This window comes from Fukomys damarensis, unplaced genomic scaffold (assembly GCF_012274545.1).
Source record: "Fukomys damarensis isolate Sample0158 unplaced genomic scaffold, DMR_v1.0_HiC HiC_scaffold_21, whole genome shotgun sequence".
Taxonomy (NCBI): domain Eukaryota; kingdom Metazoa; phylum Chordata; class Mammalia; order Rodentia; family Bathyergidae; genus Fukomys; species Fukomys damarensis.
The window spans coordinates 11066798-11083499 of record NW_022900933.1 but is presented as its reverse complement, the minus strand read 5'-3'; the positions used below and the strand labels follow the sequence as shown (position 1 = coordinate 11083499).

Here is a 16702-nt window from a genome sequence, read left to right as displayed (position 1 = left end):
AAAAAAAACCAACAACAAAAAAGACTCTACACTGTAATAATAATTAAATACCTTTTGTATAAAAGGCACTGTTTCAAAGCTTAACCTTAATTATCACACTTAATATTCTCAAAAGGCCTGAGAAAAGTAGATTGTTGACTTTTTCATGTAAGAGAAGACTAATCTGGAAATAGCTAGTCCACTGAAGAGCTAGTCTGCAGAAAAAGTAACAGTGATCCAGAATTTGAACCCAGTCTAACACTGACACCTATTCACTTAACCATTACATGCCACTGCAAATCCTTAAACATATTTAATCTTTCCTTTTTCTACACTTGATCTTCGCCAAAAGTCTGAGAAGCGACAATTTTTCCTTTTTCTAGGAGTCAGAACAAACCTGAATCAAATGAGATTTTAAAATTATAAGTGTCATTGATAAAACAAAATATTTTCTTATACTATCTGCTTATATGCATTCTTGTTATCCCTTACTGGGAGCAATTAAACTCAGAGAGCTGCAATTTCTTTAACAATGCATGCAAAGGCATGAGAGGAAAAACATCCCCTGGAGAGTTAAAATATAAACTTTCTTTCATTCTTCTAGGAAATAAAGCAATATAATTATGAATTAAAATATTATTTCCACATTTATATTTAAAACCTCTATTTTCTTTTTTTTTTTGGTTTTTGAGACAGGGTCTCACTATATAGTTGAGACTGACCTGGAACTCACTATGTAGCCCAGGCTGGTCTCAAACTCACAGCGATCCTCGTGCCTCAGCCTCCTGAGTGCTGGGATTACAGGCGTGAGACACCACACCTGGCTTGCAGGAAACATTTTAAGTATTGACAAAGATTCACACATTCTGTATAATTTTGAACAATTTCTTCCTATTCACAATATTTATTATGCTTTTTGGTTCTTAGTTTCAGTTTCAGTTTCTCACACTGCTTAGTGTCTTATTAAATCAAGAGGTTCTAAGCAACAATACCATCTTAACATGAATTCAACCAATTTAAAACAAAAACAAAAAACTTCTGTAAACCTGAAAATACAGACTTTACCAATAACCAATTCTGTTATCTGTGCCTGGATGGGTCACTGTCATAATCTGCCTGGACTACAGCATACTATTTCTGGTCACTCTCTACTTTCTCCAAAAAAAAAAAAAAAAAAAAAAAAAAAGCCAGGGATTTAGCTCAGTTGCACCACACCTGCCTCACAAATGCAAGGTCCTGAGTTGATTCCTGGTGCAAAAAAAAAAAAAAAGAAAAAAGAAAGAAAGAAAGAAAGAAAAAAATCATCCTACTCTACATCCGTTTGTATTTGTTCCTTCCAAAAACACATCTTAAGCACAGACTCTGCTAAGCTCAGTGGCATAAAAATCATTTTAGTATATTTCTTCCTCTTTGGGTACTCACACTTGAGAGATGAAAGAGATCTACAAATGATCACAGCCACGCAGTGCGCACCCTATTCGAATGTGTGTCGAAGTAGACAGGAAGGAGCCCAAAATGGGCCTGAAAGCGTTAGGTCAGTGTCACATCTTACCAGAAGCAGCTCTCTAAAAAGTCACTTTCGCACTGTATACCTAAAATGTACCAATAAACTCAATGAGAAAAAAAAAAAGGCACTTTCATCCTCTAAAATGTCCTCTGGGAACACCAGACCTCAGAATAAATTCCAGATTTATTTTGAAAACTCTTAAAACTTAGTCCCTTACTTCATTCTCATTCATATGTGGGACTGTAAGGCTCAGATCCTGGCTTTCCTGGCAGTTACTTCACCTCTCAGTACACTGGTTTCCTCCTCTATAAAACACTGGTGATTGTACTCTCTACCTCATAGGACTATAACAGGTAGTGGCTGGCACCATAGTGCTCAACGTCACCCAATCATCATCAGTTCATTCAGCAAACACTATTTGCTACCCCTCACATAAATTTTCTCCAGCCGTGAAGGTATCAATACTAAGTAATCGATAAGGTTACTCAAGCACCATTCTGCCTCACTTCTCTCCACAAAATCTTCCCAGAATCACTCTTCCCCTCTCCAATGTTTCCATCTCACCGTGTACATATTTGTACCATAATCTTACCAACGTGTAAGATTCCTTTTGTGTTTGCCTTTTTTTTTTTTTTTTTAATGGTGAGGGGAGTTATTCAGCCCTGAAAAATGAACCCTTTCCTCTCCACCAGCAGGAAAAGAAAAATCTTCGTGATGGAGACACTGTTCCCACCGCTTTGGATTTTTATCTCATTTTAAAAGACTACTGAGGTAAGAAATGCGCAAGGTCAAACAGCCAGCCAGCACTGGAACTGCGTTCGAATTCAAGGTTTGACCCAAGATTCCACTCTTTCAAAACCACCTCAAGTGTCTCCTACAGATACACCTCAAAGTGCCCGAAGTAGGAGAGGAGGGAATGAAGAGGCGAAAACGTTACCCAGAATCTCCTTTAGAAAGGCTTTCTCCAACGAAGGGCAGCTTCCAATCATCCCCCCCTCTCCCCAAAGGCCAGAGACGCCCCCAAACCCTACCCGCTTACAGGGGCGCGCCCAGCACCCCAGAGAGATTTCGACACTCAATATTCACGGGCCAGGAGGCAGTAGGAATAATGAGCACAGCCACTTCCCCACAACTTCTCCCACAGAAAACTTTTCCAGTACCGAGTCTGCAGGATCCAACTTTCAAAATTTCCCCACCCTCTACACAGCTCCCCGCGGAAAGCTCCGCAAGGCAACAACAGAATCGCGGGTTGGCTGTCGCCCTGTCGATTTATCCAATCAGAGGTATGCAGAGGCGCAGGTTGGCTTCGCTGCTTAGTGGGAATTGTAGTTTACACTCTAACCAGCCTTTGAGCTACTACAAATCTGTTTCTCCTTGCAGTGATTACCAAAAACTGGAGCAGGAACATCACCTATGGCAGTATGAAACAAGGGGAGCCTTGCTTGGAATTTTCTATTTTCTTTCTTGTAGGATTACATTTAAAATTTGATTAGGGCCGGGGATTTAGCTCAGTGGTTCCGCCGTCTGCCTTGCAAGCACAGGGACCCGAGTTCGATATCCAGTACCAAAAAAAAAAAAAAAAGATTAGTGGGTACTCAGGAGGCTGAGGCAAGGAGGATCGCTGTGAGTTTTAGGCTAGCACGGATTACATAGCAAGTCCTTGTCTAAATAAATAAATAAATGTGCTGAGAGTCATGTTTCCTGGAGAATAGAAGACAATCCACCACCTATCAGAAGTTTTTGGAAGAGAACTTTCTGGATTTTTTGTTTGTTTGATTGTTTGTTTTGGTTTTGGCTTTGTGTGTGTGTTTGTGTGTAATTTTGTTTTGGTTTGGTTTGGTTTTTTTAAACGGGCTTTCACTATGTTGTCCCGGTTGGCCTTAAACTCACTATGTAGTGTCGCTGACATCAAACTCGCTCAGATTCTCCTGCCTCAGCCTCCCGAGTGCTGGGATTACAGGCTTGTGCCACAACGCCCGGCTCTGTTTATTTTATATTTTGGGGAATGCTGACTGAAATTACTCAAACTGAAACACGCACATTGGAGAAACCGAAGAGTCTGAACATGAAGGAGGCCAAACAAGGTTTGGTGTAAAGGCAGCTGTGATGAGGAAACCTGACAAAACATTTAAGAACTGGTTTCAGATTATTATATCTGCAAAAAAAAAAAAAAAAAACTCTGCTTAGTCTTTGCTCTCCCCTGTGCAACTCCCTTGTCTCTATTACATAATTTAGCCCACTGTATCCTAATGACTGGCCTACAACCCGCACTTGAAAAAAAGGAACCACATTTTATTCAACTTCTAAAACAGGGCCTACCTAGCACATCATTCAATTAAAAGCTGTGGGATAGCCAGGTGTGGTGGTGCACACCTGTAATCCCAACACTCAGGAAGCTGAGGCAGGTGGATAGCAAGTCGAAGGTCAGCCTGGATCTATCCCATAGCAAGACCATCCCGTCTTTTTGGGCGCGGGGTACTCAGATCGGACTCAGGTCCTGGCGCTTAGCAAGGCAGGCGGCGGAACCACTGAGCTAAATCCCCGGCCCTCCCCGCCTTTAAAAAAAATTTTTTTTAAATCGGCAAAATAAGGCCATGAATGAACGGAGTGAAGCAGAATACAACTCAGGCCGCAGAGCTCTGAGATTGTAAAAGGGCCCAAGTAAAATAATAATAGAGGAGGACGAACTCTCCTAGCTCTGAGTAACCCCAACCCCTGGCAAAGCACTACCACGGGTTGTCGCTGAGTAAATGACTTCAGACGCTAGGGAGAAAGCGAAAGAAAACAAAGCAAAGAACAGAGCTATTCCCGCCACTTGCTCAGCCAATACAGAAAAACTAAAGGTGTTGAGGGGAGGAGAGCTGTCATAATTGGGAAGGATGGTCCGCTGCCAGGTAGCTAGTTGGTTTAGCTCTTTCTGAGTGTCTTAGCTTTCCTTAGTCCAGAAATGTCGTGTCACGCGATTCAAACAAATATGGCACTTAATTTGCATTTTCCCTCCTTTGAGCCAATAGGAGTGGCGCTCTCATTCGTCTCCCCTGCCTCCACCACCTCTGTTCACAGTGGAATCTGTCACCTGACCTAGCTCAAACATGGCTGCGCTGGAAACTCTAATGCTGTGGATGCCCGGAACAGGTGAGTGTAAGGCGCGGGGAGCGGGGAGATAAGGGCGCTCGCCACGACCCGGGTAGGCAGTGTCCCTGGCCTCACTCCCCCAATCCCACACTGCTCTCCCGACACAAATTTTCTCCTGATCTTCAATCCTGCCTTAACAGAAGGCTCAAAAGAGGAGTGTTTCTGCCGAATCGACCACCTGGGGATTTGGAGCCAACCTGGGCAAAACGTTCCGGAGAGAATACGGATACAGAGTTATGGGTCTAGCCCCCGGCCAGTACGGCAATTGATCTTATTAAATATAGGATCTGCGTAGAGATGGGATCCACCCCTTGGAGAAAGTGGCTCTTCTCCAAAAGAGATAATAACTTGTCAAACTTAAAACAATATTTATGAAAATAAGTGCCTTCTTTCCCGGTCTGGTCCGTAGTTGCTGGTTTGTCTAGCTTCGTTTCCTCTCAGTCATGTGTTGTTTCTAGGAGGTACTCCACGAATGAGACCATTGAGAATGTGTTCCGCGTAACGCATCTCTTTCTGCCTCCCTGCACTCTGTGCTGGGAAAATGAGTCATCCGTTTGGAAAAGAGGAAACTGCTACCGAGAAGCAGCTTTTTGAATTTTTCTGTGAGTGCCTGCGGAGGGGAGAGTGGGAGCTGGCACAAGCATGTATCCATCAGCTACACGAGGCACACGGGGATATCCCAAAGAGGGTGGAAGATATACTTCAGGCGCTGGTGCTGTGTCCAGATCTGCTGAGGTAAGTGATCTCCCTCCCCACTAGAGGGTCTCAGAGCCAGAGTCACATGGTTCCTTGTGTCCATGTGTCCCATTCAACTACCCTCTTAAAGAATTAGCAAAAGCAGAGTATATTTCAAGTGTTCTGAAATTTTACCTGTAAAATATATTCCCATTAGTATTAATTTAGTTTAAAACTTTGGATTATCATCTGAAACTGGATTTAAACCTGGCCACCAAAGTATATCTGTTATCATCATTTCTTGTTTATTATCCTTAAAGATAATGGTGTAGTTACATTTTTAAAAAGTGTTTTCTTTGCTTCCAAAAAGAGCAAACCTTAATGCTAGATGTGGTGTCACATGCCTGTAATCCCAGCACTCTCAGATGTTAAGACTGGAGGATCAAGAGTTCAAGCCCAGCCTGTGCAATTTAACAAGATCCTGTCTCAAAATAAAATAAAAAAGGATGGGAATGTAGCTCAATGCAAAGGCCCTTGGTTCAATTGCTAGTACAAAAAGAAAAAAAATAAAAATAAAAAGCAAGCAAACCCTGCTCTCTTCTTGCTTATGGGTTTGAGACTGAAAATATGGTAACTCTAACAAAGGACTGAAAATGAATTGACTGAAAACTTTTCATTGTGAAATAATTAGTCTCACAAGAAATACAGTAGTAGTCAGTGTATCATCTCCCCAGCTTTTCCCAATGACATCTCATTTAGCTGTAGTACAATATCACAACCAGAAAACTGACATTGGTACATTACTGTTAATTACACTACAGATCTTATTTGGTTTGTACCATTTTTAAAATCTGCATTCATGTTTTATCGCTAGCTCTATATACTTTTACCCATATGTAGATTCCTGTGACCCGGTGGTAGTAAAGATAGACCTGTTGCATCACTACAGAAGTGATTGCATCCCTCCTCCTTGGTGCTGCTCTTTATGCTTGCACTATGATCCCTCCTTGTCTCCTGGTAACCAGATTTCTCCATCCTAGGTTTTTAATGAGTTCTTCCTGGCAAGATAGTAGTAAATAGGAGCCAAATGTTCTGATTAATCTTTCTCTGGCTTATCCTTACTTTAACTGTTAGTGTTACACAATTTAAGTACTGTATTGACACATTGATAGTATTTAAATTGCTATCTTCAAAGAAAGGCATACATTCTTATAACTTTTTTCCCCACATGGTTAAAAATAATGTTTTATGACTTATTTCTTTTATATTTGATTCATTCTTTGTGTTCAAGAATATACTTTTTTTTCTCATTGAGTTTGTTGGTACTTTTTAAGTAAGAATATACTTTAGATAGCATTACGTACAATGATGTTTTGTTTTTGTTTTTTTGAGACAGGTTCTCACTATGTAGTTGAGACTGACCTGGAACTCACTCTGTAGCCCAGGCTGGTCTTGAACTCACAGCAATCCTCCTACCTCAGCCTCCCGAGTGTGTGCACCACCATGCCTGGCCGACCCATACAATGATGTTTTAAAACAATACTAAACCAGGCACAGTGACATGTGCTTGTAGTCCCAGCTACTCAGAAGGCTGAGGCAAAAGGATCACCTGCACCCAGAACTTCCAAGACCAACCTAAGTAACACAGCAAGACTCCTAAAAAGAAAATCAAAAAGGAGAATATGGAGGTGGATTGAGACTTTTTTATGAAAACTGCCAGATCTTTTCTGGTTCTGATATTTTACTGAACTATCATATGCAATTGAGAAATTCCCATTGGAACTTGCCTATTCAGGTTTAAAATAGAGACTGAGCAGTGAATTCTAAGTTTTGGATCACAAAAGAGAAAATGTCTGTAGAAACTCCTTTCTTTTCACCTTTTTCAGATGTGGGCAGGACATCAGCCCCCAAAGATTAGCTTGGCTCTGGCTTCTTGTATTGGAAAAGTGGTTGGCCCAGGAAAAGGTAAGAGGGGCTACATTTAAATGTAAGGCCAGGACAAAGAAGAACTTGGAGTAGTTATGGGATTTCCCTTTGTCTGTTACTTCCTTTATTATGAAGTTGGTCATATTCTTTCTCAGTAAAATTACCAAATAAAAAACATGGTAAGCTAACAGCAAGAGAAAACTAGGGAAGAAGTGGTTTTTGTTTTGGGGATTTTTTTTTTTCTTTCGAGGAACCCTTCCACTCTTTTACAGTGTTTATATTATCAAAGATGAGATCCATTAAAGGAAATTCTGAGACAATTTCATACTGAACCTCAGAGTTTAAGATTAAGTAAGGATCCATCATTGGCAAAAGAATATACTGTAAAGTCAGTTAACAGAACTGGAGCTAAAACCAAAACCAGTCCTCAGTTTTTTCTACCTCAACATTATTTTTTAGCTTACATGATCTTTAAAGTAAGAAATTCTATGTTTAAATGTCTATCATTTAGACTGTTTTTTTCTTCTTTTTATCCCCTTCAGTCATCAGAATTAATTTTGTCTTTAGTTCCATTTTTGCATGACATTTATCCTTCACATAACTGTCGAAAATAACAGAAATTACTGATCTAACTGTATCTTTTATCCAGGCCTTAGCCCACTGTCTAGGAAAGAAATGTCAGAAAGACTAGCAGGAGGGGGAAGAAAGAAAAGCAAGATTTAAATATAATGAAACCTAGGATAACTAAGAATCAAATTTTTTTAAAAAATTGAGCCAAAGTTGAAATACTTTGTCTGGAATAGTATCTTCAAGGAAAATAAATTGTGTTACTGATTAAGGATCTCTGATACATACGTGGAATTTGTCAAGCCAAATGAGCTTTCCCCTCACTGGAGGCTCTGGAGAATTGAAAAAAAGTAGTTTAGGAAGTAGTACATTTGGTATACATGCATAGAAGATGGCCATTAATGGTAGCTCTACTTCATTGGGAAGATATAGAACAATATTTTTTTTAAGTTTACGTATTGGTATATTCTTATTTTTTCCCATTGAACCTGCCTTGCCCTTACAATAAGGAAATCTGTGCTTAGAAACAGTAAGCAAATTCTTGCCTGCTTTAGAAACGTTAGTCTTTTATGACCCTGAATATGCTTAAAGTAATTTCACCAGTAAATTAACTATAACCCAAATAGCAGTTAGGATTCTGGACAGTGTTAAAATCTTAACCAGACTGTTAAGGGCCTGCTGTCTTAGATTTCTTACCTAAGGAAAGATCCTCTTACTTTTCATTGGAAACACTATCCAGTAACCTTCAGCTTCTCAGCATGAATTTGCCCCAGCAGCTTGTAACCATTAACATTATGCAAGCATTTACATGGCACAGATGCACAGAATAGGGAAGGGTGTGGCAAGAATAAGATCTGGAGCCAAGAATGCAGTGCACCATGCACATAAACCGTGGAAATGTGATCTGTTGTTGTACTGGTGTATGTACCATGCTACTTCTGGTGCTTCTTACCACCCAAAAAAACTCATCTCTTAGAAGCTTTGCCCCGAGGCCCAATTTACAGATGTCTCTAATTTACTGTGCATAAGGATTAATCCCAGACTCTCATCTCATTTTCTTTCTGGAGAAAGAGACTCAATTTGAGTTTTAGGGAGTGAGGGAAGTTACTGTGAAGCGAGCAGGTGTGGGGAAGTCACAGGCTTTCTGTTTCTGCATTAGACCATGCTAATGGCACCTCTCATTACCACACACTGGGGTCAGCCTCCTGTGGTGGTAGACGTCTGTGGTTTCAGCTGCTTAGGATGGGGCAACAGAAGATCATTTAAGTTCATGAGCTAAAGTCCAGCCTAGGCAAAAGAGTGAGACTTCATCTCAGAGAAACAAAAAATTTTTCTTTGGGGCTGGAGGTGTGGATTCGTGATAAAGTGCTTGCCTATCAAGAGAGGCCTTGGGTTAGATCCCCAGCACTGAAAAAAAAAAAAAAAAAGTGGGGGTGGGTGGGCCACTCTTTCTTTTTCATTTTTCTTTCTTTTTCATGTTTGGAATAATTTGAAAAGTCTTTCTAACTATTTCACCTAGTAAAGATAAGTTTTAAACTATGTAACTATGCCACAGATTTATTTGATTCAGAAACTAAATTAGATTTGCTGCTTAATACCTGGAATATAACTGCTTAGTAAACATTAGAAAATGTTAAATCTCACCCCCTTTATCCTTTTCTCCAACTCATCTGCAAAACAGAGTTAATACCAAAAACAGGAAAGAGAATTTTTTTTTTTTTTATTTTTTTTTTTTGGTACCGGGAATCGGACTCGGGACCTTGTGCTTGCAAAGCAGGCAGCAACACCACTGAGCTAAATCCTCAGCCCTACCTTGGTGTTTTGACTTAGCAAAAGAGATTTCCTGGGGGAAAAACGCTCAGGTAACAAAGAAAAAGGTCACATGCAAAAAAACCACACAAATATAATTAAATTTAAACACAAAAAAGCAGACTCTTAAAAAATCACATGAAATTAATAAACCTTGGAGTTCTAGGCTAATCTGTGGGCTTTACATATTAGTTTTTAATAGAGGTATGTGACCAAGTTTAACTGTTTATAAAATATCTGAAAACATATGATGAAATTTAGTGGTCTAAAATACTTCACCTTAGAGAAATAGAAGACATAAGACTAACAGGAGAGACATACTTATGATGTGTTAAATCATGTGATTAATCATTATGCTTCCTTATGATTTTTTTAGAGGATACTCCCAGCTGTTTACCGGAGAAAGCTTGAGTTTCTTTTTTTGTCAGAAGACCTCCAAAGTAACATTCCAGAGGACATCCTCAAGGTGAGAGAGGCCTTGAGCTATCTGTACAGTCAGTCAACAAACTCAGCTTTCCAAGACCCAACAAGATTTTCAGCAGGAGACTACCCTGGCTGTTAAGATGTCAGCTATACCTTGTTCTCAGGGAAGGCCTGAAAGAGGGCCCTCCAAGGGAAGTTTAGAGTTTAGGTAGACTTACCTGATTTCAGAATACTTGAGGTAGATTGTCGAAAAGTACTAAGTATAAGCACTGGGGAAGCTGAGGCAGGGGGACTGCCAGGAATTTGAGGCTAGCCTGGAGTTCAAAGCCAGCCTGAACTATATAGCAAGACCCTCTCTCTCTCAAAAAAAAGTACTAAGTATAGCTAGAGAGTAAATATTTTTTTTTCTTTTCATGGAGAAAGAATACTTAGCTTGGATTTTAACTGAGGTGTTTGAGGACCAGGCATGGTGGCACACACCTGTAATCCCAGCACTTGGGAGGCTGAGGCAGGAGGATCACTGTGAGTTCAAGACCAGCCTGGCTACATAGTGAATTCCAGTGCAGTCTCAACTACATAGTAAGACCCTGTCTCAAGAAAACCAATAAATAGATAAATAGATAAATAAATAAACTAAGGCGTTTGAATTTTTGACCAGTAGATGATAAGAGATATGAAAGGAAAATGAACTAATATTTGGTGAATTGTCTTTTCTATAACAGGTGCACTGAATGTGTTGTAATTGATCCTCAAATTTCTAGGGACAGATTCAAACTAAGTATCAAATATAGCTATATAGCCTATATCAGTTGCAACTTATAAACTGTCCTAAGTGTGCCCTGAAGCTCAATACTTATTTTCTTTCTTCCTTTTTCTGTACAGTAAGTCCTCATAAAGGAATGAGTTCCAATTCTAGGGGAATGTTCATAAATTGGTCTCATTCATAATCCCAAAGTCCTATATAGTACACCTGTGAATCTTATACTGTACACCTATAAAAGTTTGCAACTCAAATGTTTGTAAGTCAGGCACTTATTGTACTGAGAACTGAACCCAGACCCTCATACATACGAGGCAAGTTCCCTACCACTGAATCATACCCTCAACCCAGTGTATATTTTCTTAATAGCCCTGCCACAGTTAAAGACATATTTATAGTGGAATATAAAGTAGGGGAGCCAGGTGTAGTGCCACACACCTGTAATTCCAGCACTTAGGAGGCTGAAGCAGGAGGATCACCTTGAGTTCGAGTCTAGCCTGAATGACATATCAAGATCCTGTCTCAAAGAAAAAGTGGGGCTTTCATTTCTATTAAGTCAAGGACTTACTGCTTCTCAGTGCTTTGACTAAGATCAAGTGAGGACAAGGACTTATGATCTTGCAGTTAAAAAAAAAACAGGCATCCCTGAATACCATGTAGAGGTATGGTGCTAAAATATAAGTAATAACCTACTTCCTTGACCGATATTCTTCCTCACTCAGACAGGACATACAGATTCTTATTTTGAAGGGCTCACCATCAGGTTGGGAGGAAGAATAAAACACACCTGAGACTATTACATAGTTAAACCATATGGTTCTAATTTTAATGGCATTGAACTTTTGTGAATTAGAAGCATTAGGGAAGTGTGTTTTCTGTGGCCTTGTCTGTTTTCTGTGTCCATAACTGAGCACCACAGACAGAGTTATTTATAAAGAGTAGAGTTTTATCTAGTTCATGGTTCTGAGGCTGGGAAGAAAAGCGTGGCCCTGGAGTCTGCTCAGCATCTGGTGAGAGCCCTTTTGTAGGGTCACAATGTGGTGGAGGGCATTACTTGCCAAAACGGAACAGTGTGCTAGCCCAAGTCTCTCTTCCTCCTCTTACAGAGCTGCCAGTATCATCATGGGGCCCCTCCCTTGTGGCCTCATCTAGTCATAATCATCTCCCAAAGGCCCTATCTCCAATGTCATTAATGAATGAATCTGAAGATTTAAGTTTCCAACGTGTGAAATTTCAAGGGCCACATTTGCACCATAGCAGGAAGGTTTTGTGAGAGGATCAAAATGGAGTGTACCTTAAAACATGGGTAGGATTTAGATCAGGAGTTTAAAGCGGAATGTAACGTCCTTTTAAAAAGTAAGTTTAAATGCTTTTAGATGAGCATAATGTCTTACCTATCTGGTCTGTGAAATTACAGTTCCCAGTTAAGGGCACCGGTACACATTTGGAACTAGCTTGAGCGTGGGGGCCTTGGATTATTGAATTATTCTCTCTGAGTCTCAGTCTCCACATTTGTGAGACGGAGTTGCAATAGTAATTAAGTAGATAATGTTGTAAGGGTTAATTTGATTCTCCTGTGTAAATTGCCTCACTCAGGGCCAGCTCACTAAGTCTTAGAAGTGTTTGCTACTGCATACAAGTAATAACATTCTAGACGTGCTAACGACCCCACCCTACTGCCATCTCCCTTCATCTCTGTTTAGGAGCTGTATGAGACCGTAGCACAAGGCACAGTATCCTACCTGCCTGATGCCCATCAGAGGCAGGAGAGCTGGACCCCTCCACTCAGCTCTGAAGCTGTCTCTGCGCTCTGGGATCTTCTGAAGCAGGCTCCCCAGCAAGCACAGGCCCTGCTGGAGCTCCTGCTTGGGGAAGATGATGGCACTGGCCTCTGTCACTGGCCTCTGCAGCAGGCACTGGTGGGCCTTATTCGAAAGGCACTGCGGACTCTGCAGGGGCCTGCCTCTGGGCCCCCCGGGGATGTGGATGCCATCTACACAGCACTGCGGACTCTGCGTTGCCCTGCAGAGTCCTCCAGGGCTGAGTTGCGTGCCCTGTGTGAAGAACTCCTGGATGCCTGCAGGACTGAGGGAAGTCCCCTAAAGGAGGAGCAGCTGCTTGGTTGCCTACTGCACAAGGGTGGACGGGGCCTGCTATCCCTCTATGGCCACACCTATGCAGACAAAGTTATAGAGAAGCCACCAAGGGCCACACCATCAGGGAAAGGTATGTTCCTTTTGCCATTTCTTTTAGTGTTTTGGTAACCCCAGTATGTCCAGACTCTCTGAAGGTCCTCTAGACCAGTGATGGCAAACCTTTTAGAGCTTTCAGTGATGACCAACAGCCGCTGCAGCATGTGTGCCACCCACTACTCTAGACTGATGCTCACATGTTCAGGACCCCTAATAGAGGCTAAGAAAAAAATCCCCCAAGACAAGCAATGGGATAGGGGGTAACAGTAATAACAGGAAAGAGCTTTGCAGAGGCTAGTAAGAGAAGTAAAGTGTCTTTAAGATAAAGCATAGCAAACCTGGTTTAAAATTCTTAAACAACCTACTCTCATATCAGTTGGTTTTTCAGATAGGCTATAGCTTAGAAAACAAAAGCTCTTGATTTCCCACTATCCATTTCTGGTTTGCTGTTCAGTCTCCCTGGAACATCCAGATCCTGAGCGGACAATGCTGGCCCTGTTCTCCACTCCCAACGCAGCACAGGCTTGGAAAGTGACCTTTTTCTACTGCCTGAGCAACAGCAAGCACTTCCTCGAGCAGATTCTGGTAAATCAAGCTTTGGGACTATATTCTCCATCATAGAAGGGCCCTGAACTCTTCCTGGGCTTTTCCATTGCTTGCTTCTCTGCCACTCATTTATTTAACACAAGCAGTCTAATTAGTGGCATTTCACTGGTTCTGTCCATCCCACCTACAGGAGAGGAGGCTCTGAAAATCACTACCATTCATAATTACAGATGTAGTCACTTTATGCTGGTGCTTTGGCAGAAAACAAGATGTTGGGTTTGTCAGCTTTCTGAAAGGTGTAAGAGAAAAAGACCATGGCAGCACTATATGACATAGCTGACAGGGGACTTTGACTGCTGTAAATTTCTCCATCTATACTTCTGTGCATAGTGGTGCACACCTGTAATGCCAGAATGTGGGAGGCCAACTGGAGGATTGCTGTCAGCTCAAGGCCAACCTGGGGTACATAGTGAGTTCAAAGCCAGCCTGAAGTACATAGCGATACTCTTGGCTTACAAAACAAAATTTAATTAAATCTTACCTTTCAGAGTGCAACTGAACTGAAATCAGCAGATATTACTGAATCTTGTCCTGTGCATTGTTTACTGTGCTAGGAGTAGGATTACAGCAGAAGTCATTCCTTGCCTGTGAGGGCTTCCATCATTGTCTTATGCTTCTGTAAACATTTATTTTATGCCACTGCCCACTATGGTGATATCACAAGTCTCCCTGCTGTACTAAAGAGCTTCTCTGCCTAGTGAGCAGCAAGCTGGAACTCTCCTAGTCCACACAGTGGCCTACAGTGGGCCTCTTTGGCTTACAGGTAACAGCGCTAACTCTGGTGAAAGAGGAAGACTTCCCAAGCCTTGGCTGCCTGCTGGATAGAGAGTTCAGGCCTCTCAGGCACCTGCTCGTGCTCCTAGGCTGGACCTACTGCCAGAGCCTCGAGTCAGCAAAAAGGCTGCTCCAGACACTGCACAGGACCCAGGTAACGCTCACTCCTAACTCTGCGCCCTGGTGTGCTCCATAAGTGAGTACCATGAGGCTTTGGGATTTGGCAAAATACAAGGTTGGTCACAGTCTCTGATATCAGATACCTAAGCCAGCAACTTCTTGTCCCCTGTTGCCATAGGACCAAGGCTGTGATGAGCTCCTCAGGGATGCCTGTGATGGGCTGTGGGCCCACCTAGAGATCCTGGAGTGGTGCATACAGCACAGCAGGTATGGGCCTGTATGTATGGTCAGCCCCTTCTTACTGTCCAGCACACTTGACCCTGTGCTCCATGTGTGTGCCCATTTCAAGACTTCTACATAAATGTTTAGAGTCGATGATGCTGACCAGTCATAAATAATTGTTCCAACTATTAAACTAGAAAAAATATATATAAGTAATGATTATCTTCTCCATGACGATCAAGCCATAACTAGAGGACAGTTTCAGGATGTTAGTAATAAAAACAACTATAGCTCATACTTCCTGAGCACTTGCTATATGCCAGGCATGGCTCTAAGCCCTTTCCTGGATGATTAAGCCTCACAATAACTCTATGAGGTAAATACCAGTATTATCTTTATTTGAAAGGTAGAACAACTGAAGCCCAGAGGTGTTACATAACTTGCCTAAAATTGCATAGCAAGTAAGTGTTACCCAAATCCTTAGTCATATGTTATCCTTAATCATACTTTTAGTCAACAAATGCCCACTGAACTGTGTGTGAAGCCCTGCATTTCTCTGAAGACAGCCTAGCTCTGGGTTCCTGTCTTATTCTTCACCCTCCTCACCAATACTTTCCAAAGTAGAGTAGGCGGAGAGGGAAGCGGTGAGGGGCCCTTCCTCAAAGTAACACCAGAGAAGTTGTTGTCAGTTCAAAGCTAGGGAGAGTATAGAAATTCGGAAAAAGAAACTGCAGGCTCTTTCTAGACCATACTTACCAGAAAGGCCCCGTCTAGGTCCTTTCTAGACAAAGACAGCTGATTTAATGGATATACTTCTCTGAGGATAAATATATGGAAGGTTCTATCCCAGACCGATAGAGATTATGGAAGTAAAACTGTGGTGTCATGAGCCAGAGAAAAATGAAAGGAAATAAAGACCTGTACTTCTAGGACAATAATATAAACTGCCTCTCCTTCCATCCCCTCACCTTTCCCTTTTAGCAACCCCATACCAAAGAGAGATCTCTTGTGTCATTTACATGGCGGAGACAGCCATTCAGTGCTCTACTCTCTCCATCACCTTACCAACCTTCCAGCCCTCACAGAAGAAGAGGTTCTCAAGCTCTTACAGAAGGTGCCAGCCAACGACCTCCAACAAGAGCACGGTGAGTTGGCAGTGGAACTATTTGGCCAAGATTCCCGCTTGCACATATTTCTTCCAGTGTAGGATTTTTCTAGATGTGAGCACGGGCTATCTGTTGAGAATGTGATCCAGCAAGTGTCCTCCAAATTAGTGCTGTTAGATCATAGGATACAGGGCCATTCCCCCACTTTCTTGATGGGGTGTAGGGAATCCCGTGGGCACAGTCCCACATCTTTTTTCCTATGGCATCATCTCAGAAACCACCGGCATACCCTCATCCCAATGAAACAGAATTAGGAACTCTCTTCTGCATTCACACCATTGTCCTTGACAGTTGTTTATGGAAATTCTTGGCAAATGGTTTCATGCTTCGTAAGTTTTCCCAGAGCACAAAAATGTACCCTCCTTCCTCTTTCCATATCACCTTCATACTCTATTGAACAGATCCAGAAGTTTGGACAAAAGTTTTGTCTGAAACAATAACAATCCTCATTTTACTTTTGATCTTTACTTGCAATTCAAAACCCTATTTACAAACTTGTTCTCTCTGCTGTCAAAATCATAGCATAGCATAGTCACAGCCTGCCATACAGACCAGGGACATGTACATTTGAGAGAAACAATCTTTCTCATATGTCACTAGATATTTGCCAGCCTGGATGTTGCTCTGCTTTACTTTCAAAAGGATCTTCAACTGATTGCAAAATCAGTGTTCCATATTACATTTTTTTTTTTCTGGAAAGATAAGCAACTTGTTTAAGAGATTTCCTAAAGGAACTAAATCTCTGGCTTTAACATACAAGTACAAAAGCCAAATATTTCCAAAGAAATATTTAAGTCTGATCTCTGGTGACCCATGGGGATACATTTAGAACTTGAACTTG

The 16702-nt window shown here is 41.5% G+C and overlaps 2 protein-coding genes across 3 annotated transcripts in view; one reads left to right on the top strand and one right to left on the bottom strand.

Moving 5' to 3' along the window:
• The window catches only part of Rad51b (RAD51 paralog B), a 756475-nt gene extending 753797 nt beyond the window's left edge, over window positions 1-2678 (bottom strand). For both annotated transcript variants that reach the window (XM_033766940.1, XM_033766941.1), the window contains exon 1: window positions 2424-2678. The gene's annotated coding sequence lies outside the window, so the exon portion shown is untranslated. The remainder of the gene's footprint in view (window positions 1-2423) is intronic.
• A 1883-nt stretch (window positions 2679-4561) lies between these two features.
• Zfyve26 (zinc finger FYVE-type containing 26) overlaps window positions 4562-16702 on the top strand; it is a 61715-nt gene continuing 49574 nt past the window's right edge. Inside the window, exons 1-9 of the mRNA XM_010645347.3 lie at window positions 4562-4621; window positions 5080-5356; window positions 7183-7261; window positions 9975-10064; window positions 12485-13007; window positions 13428-13558; window positions 14343-14507; window positions 14652-14740; window positions 15677-15840. Of these exons, the coding sequence (XP_010643649.1) occupies window positions 5163-5356; window positions 7183-7261; window positions 9975-10064; window positions 12485-13007; window positions 13428-13558; window positions 14343-14507; window positions 14652-14740; window positions 15677-15840 (1435 nt within the window). The 5' untranslated portion in view covers window positions 4562-4621; window positions 5080-5162. The remainder of the gene's footprint in view (window positions 4622-5079; window positions 5357-7182; window positions 7262-9974; window positions 10065-12484; window positions 13008-13427; window positions 13559-14342; window positions 14508-14651; window positions 14741-15676; window positions 15841-16702) is intronic.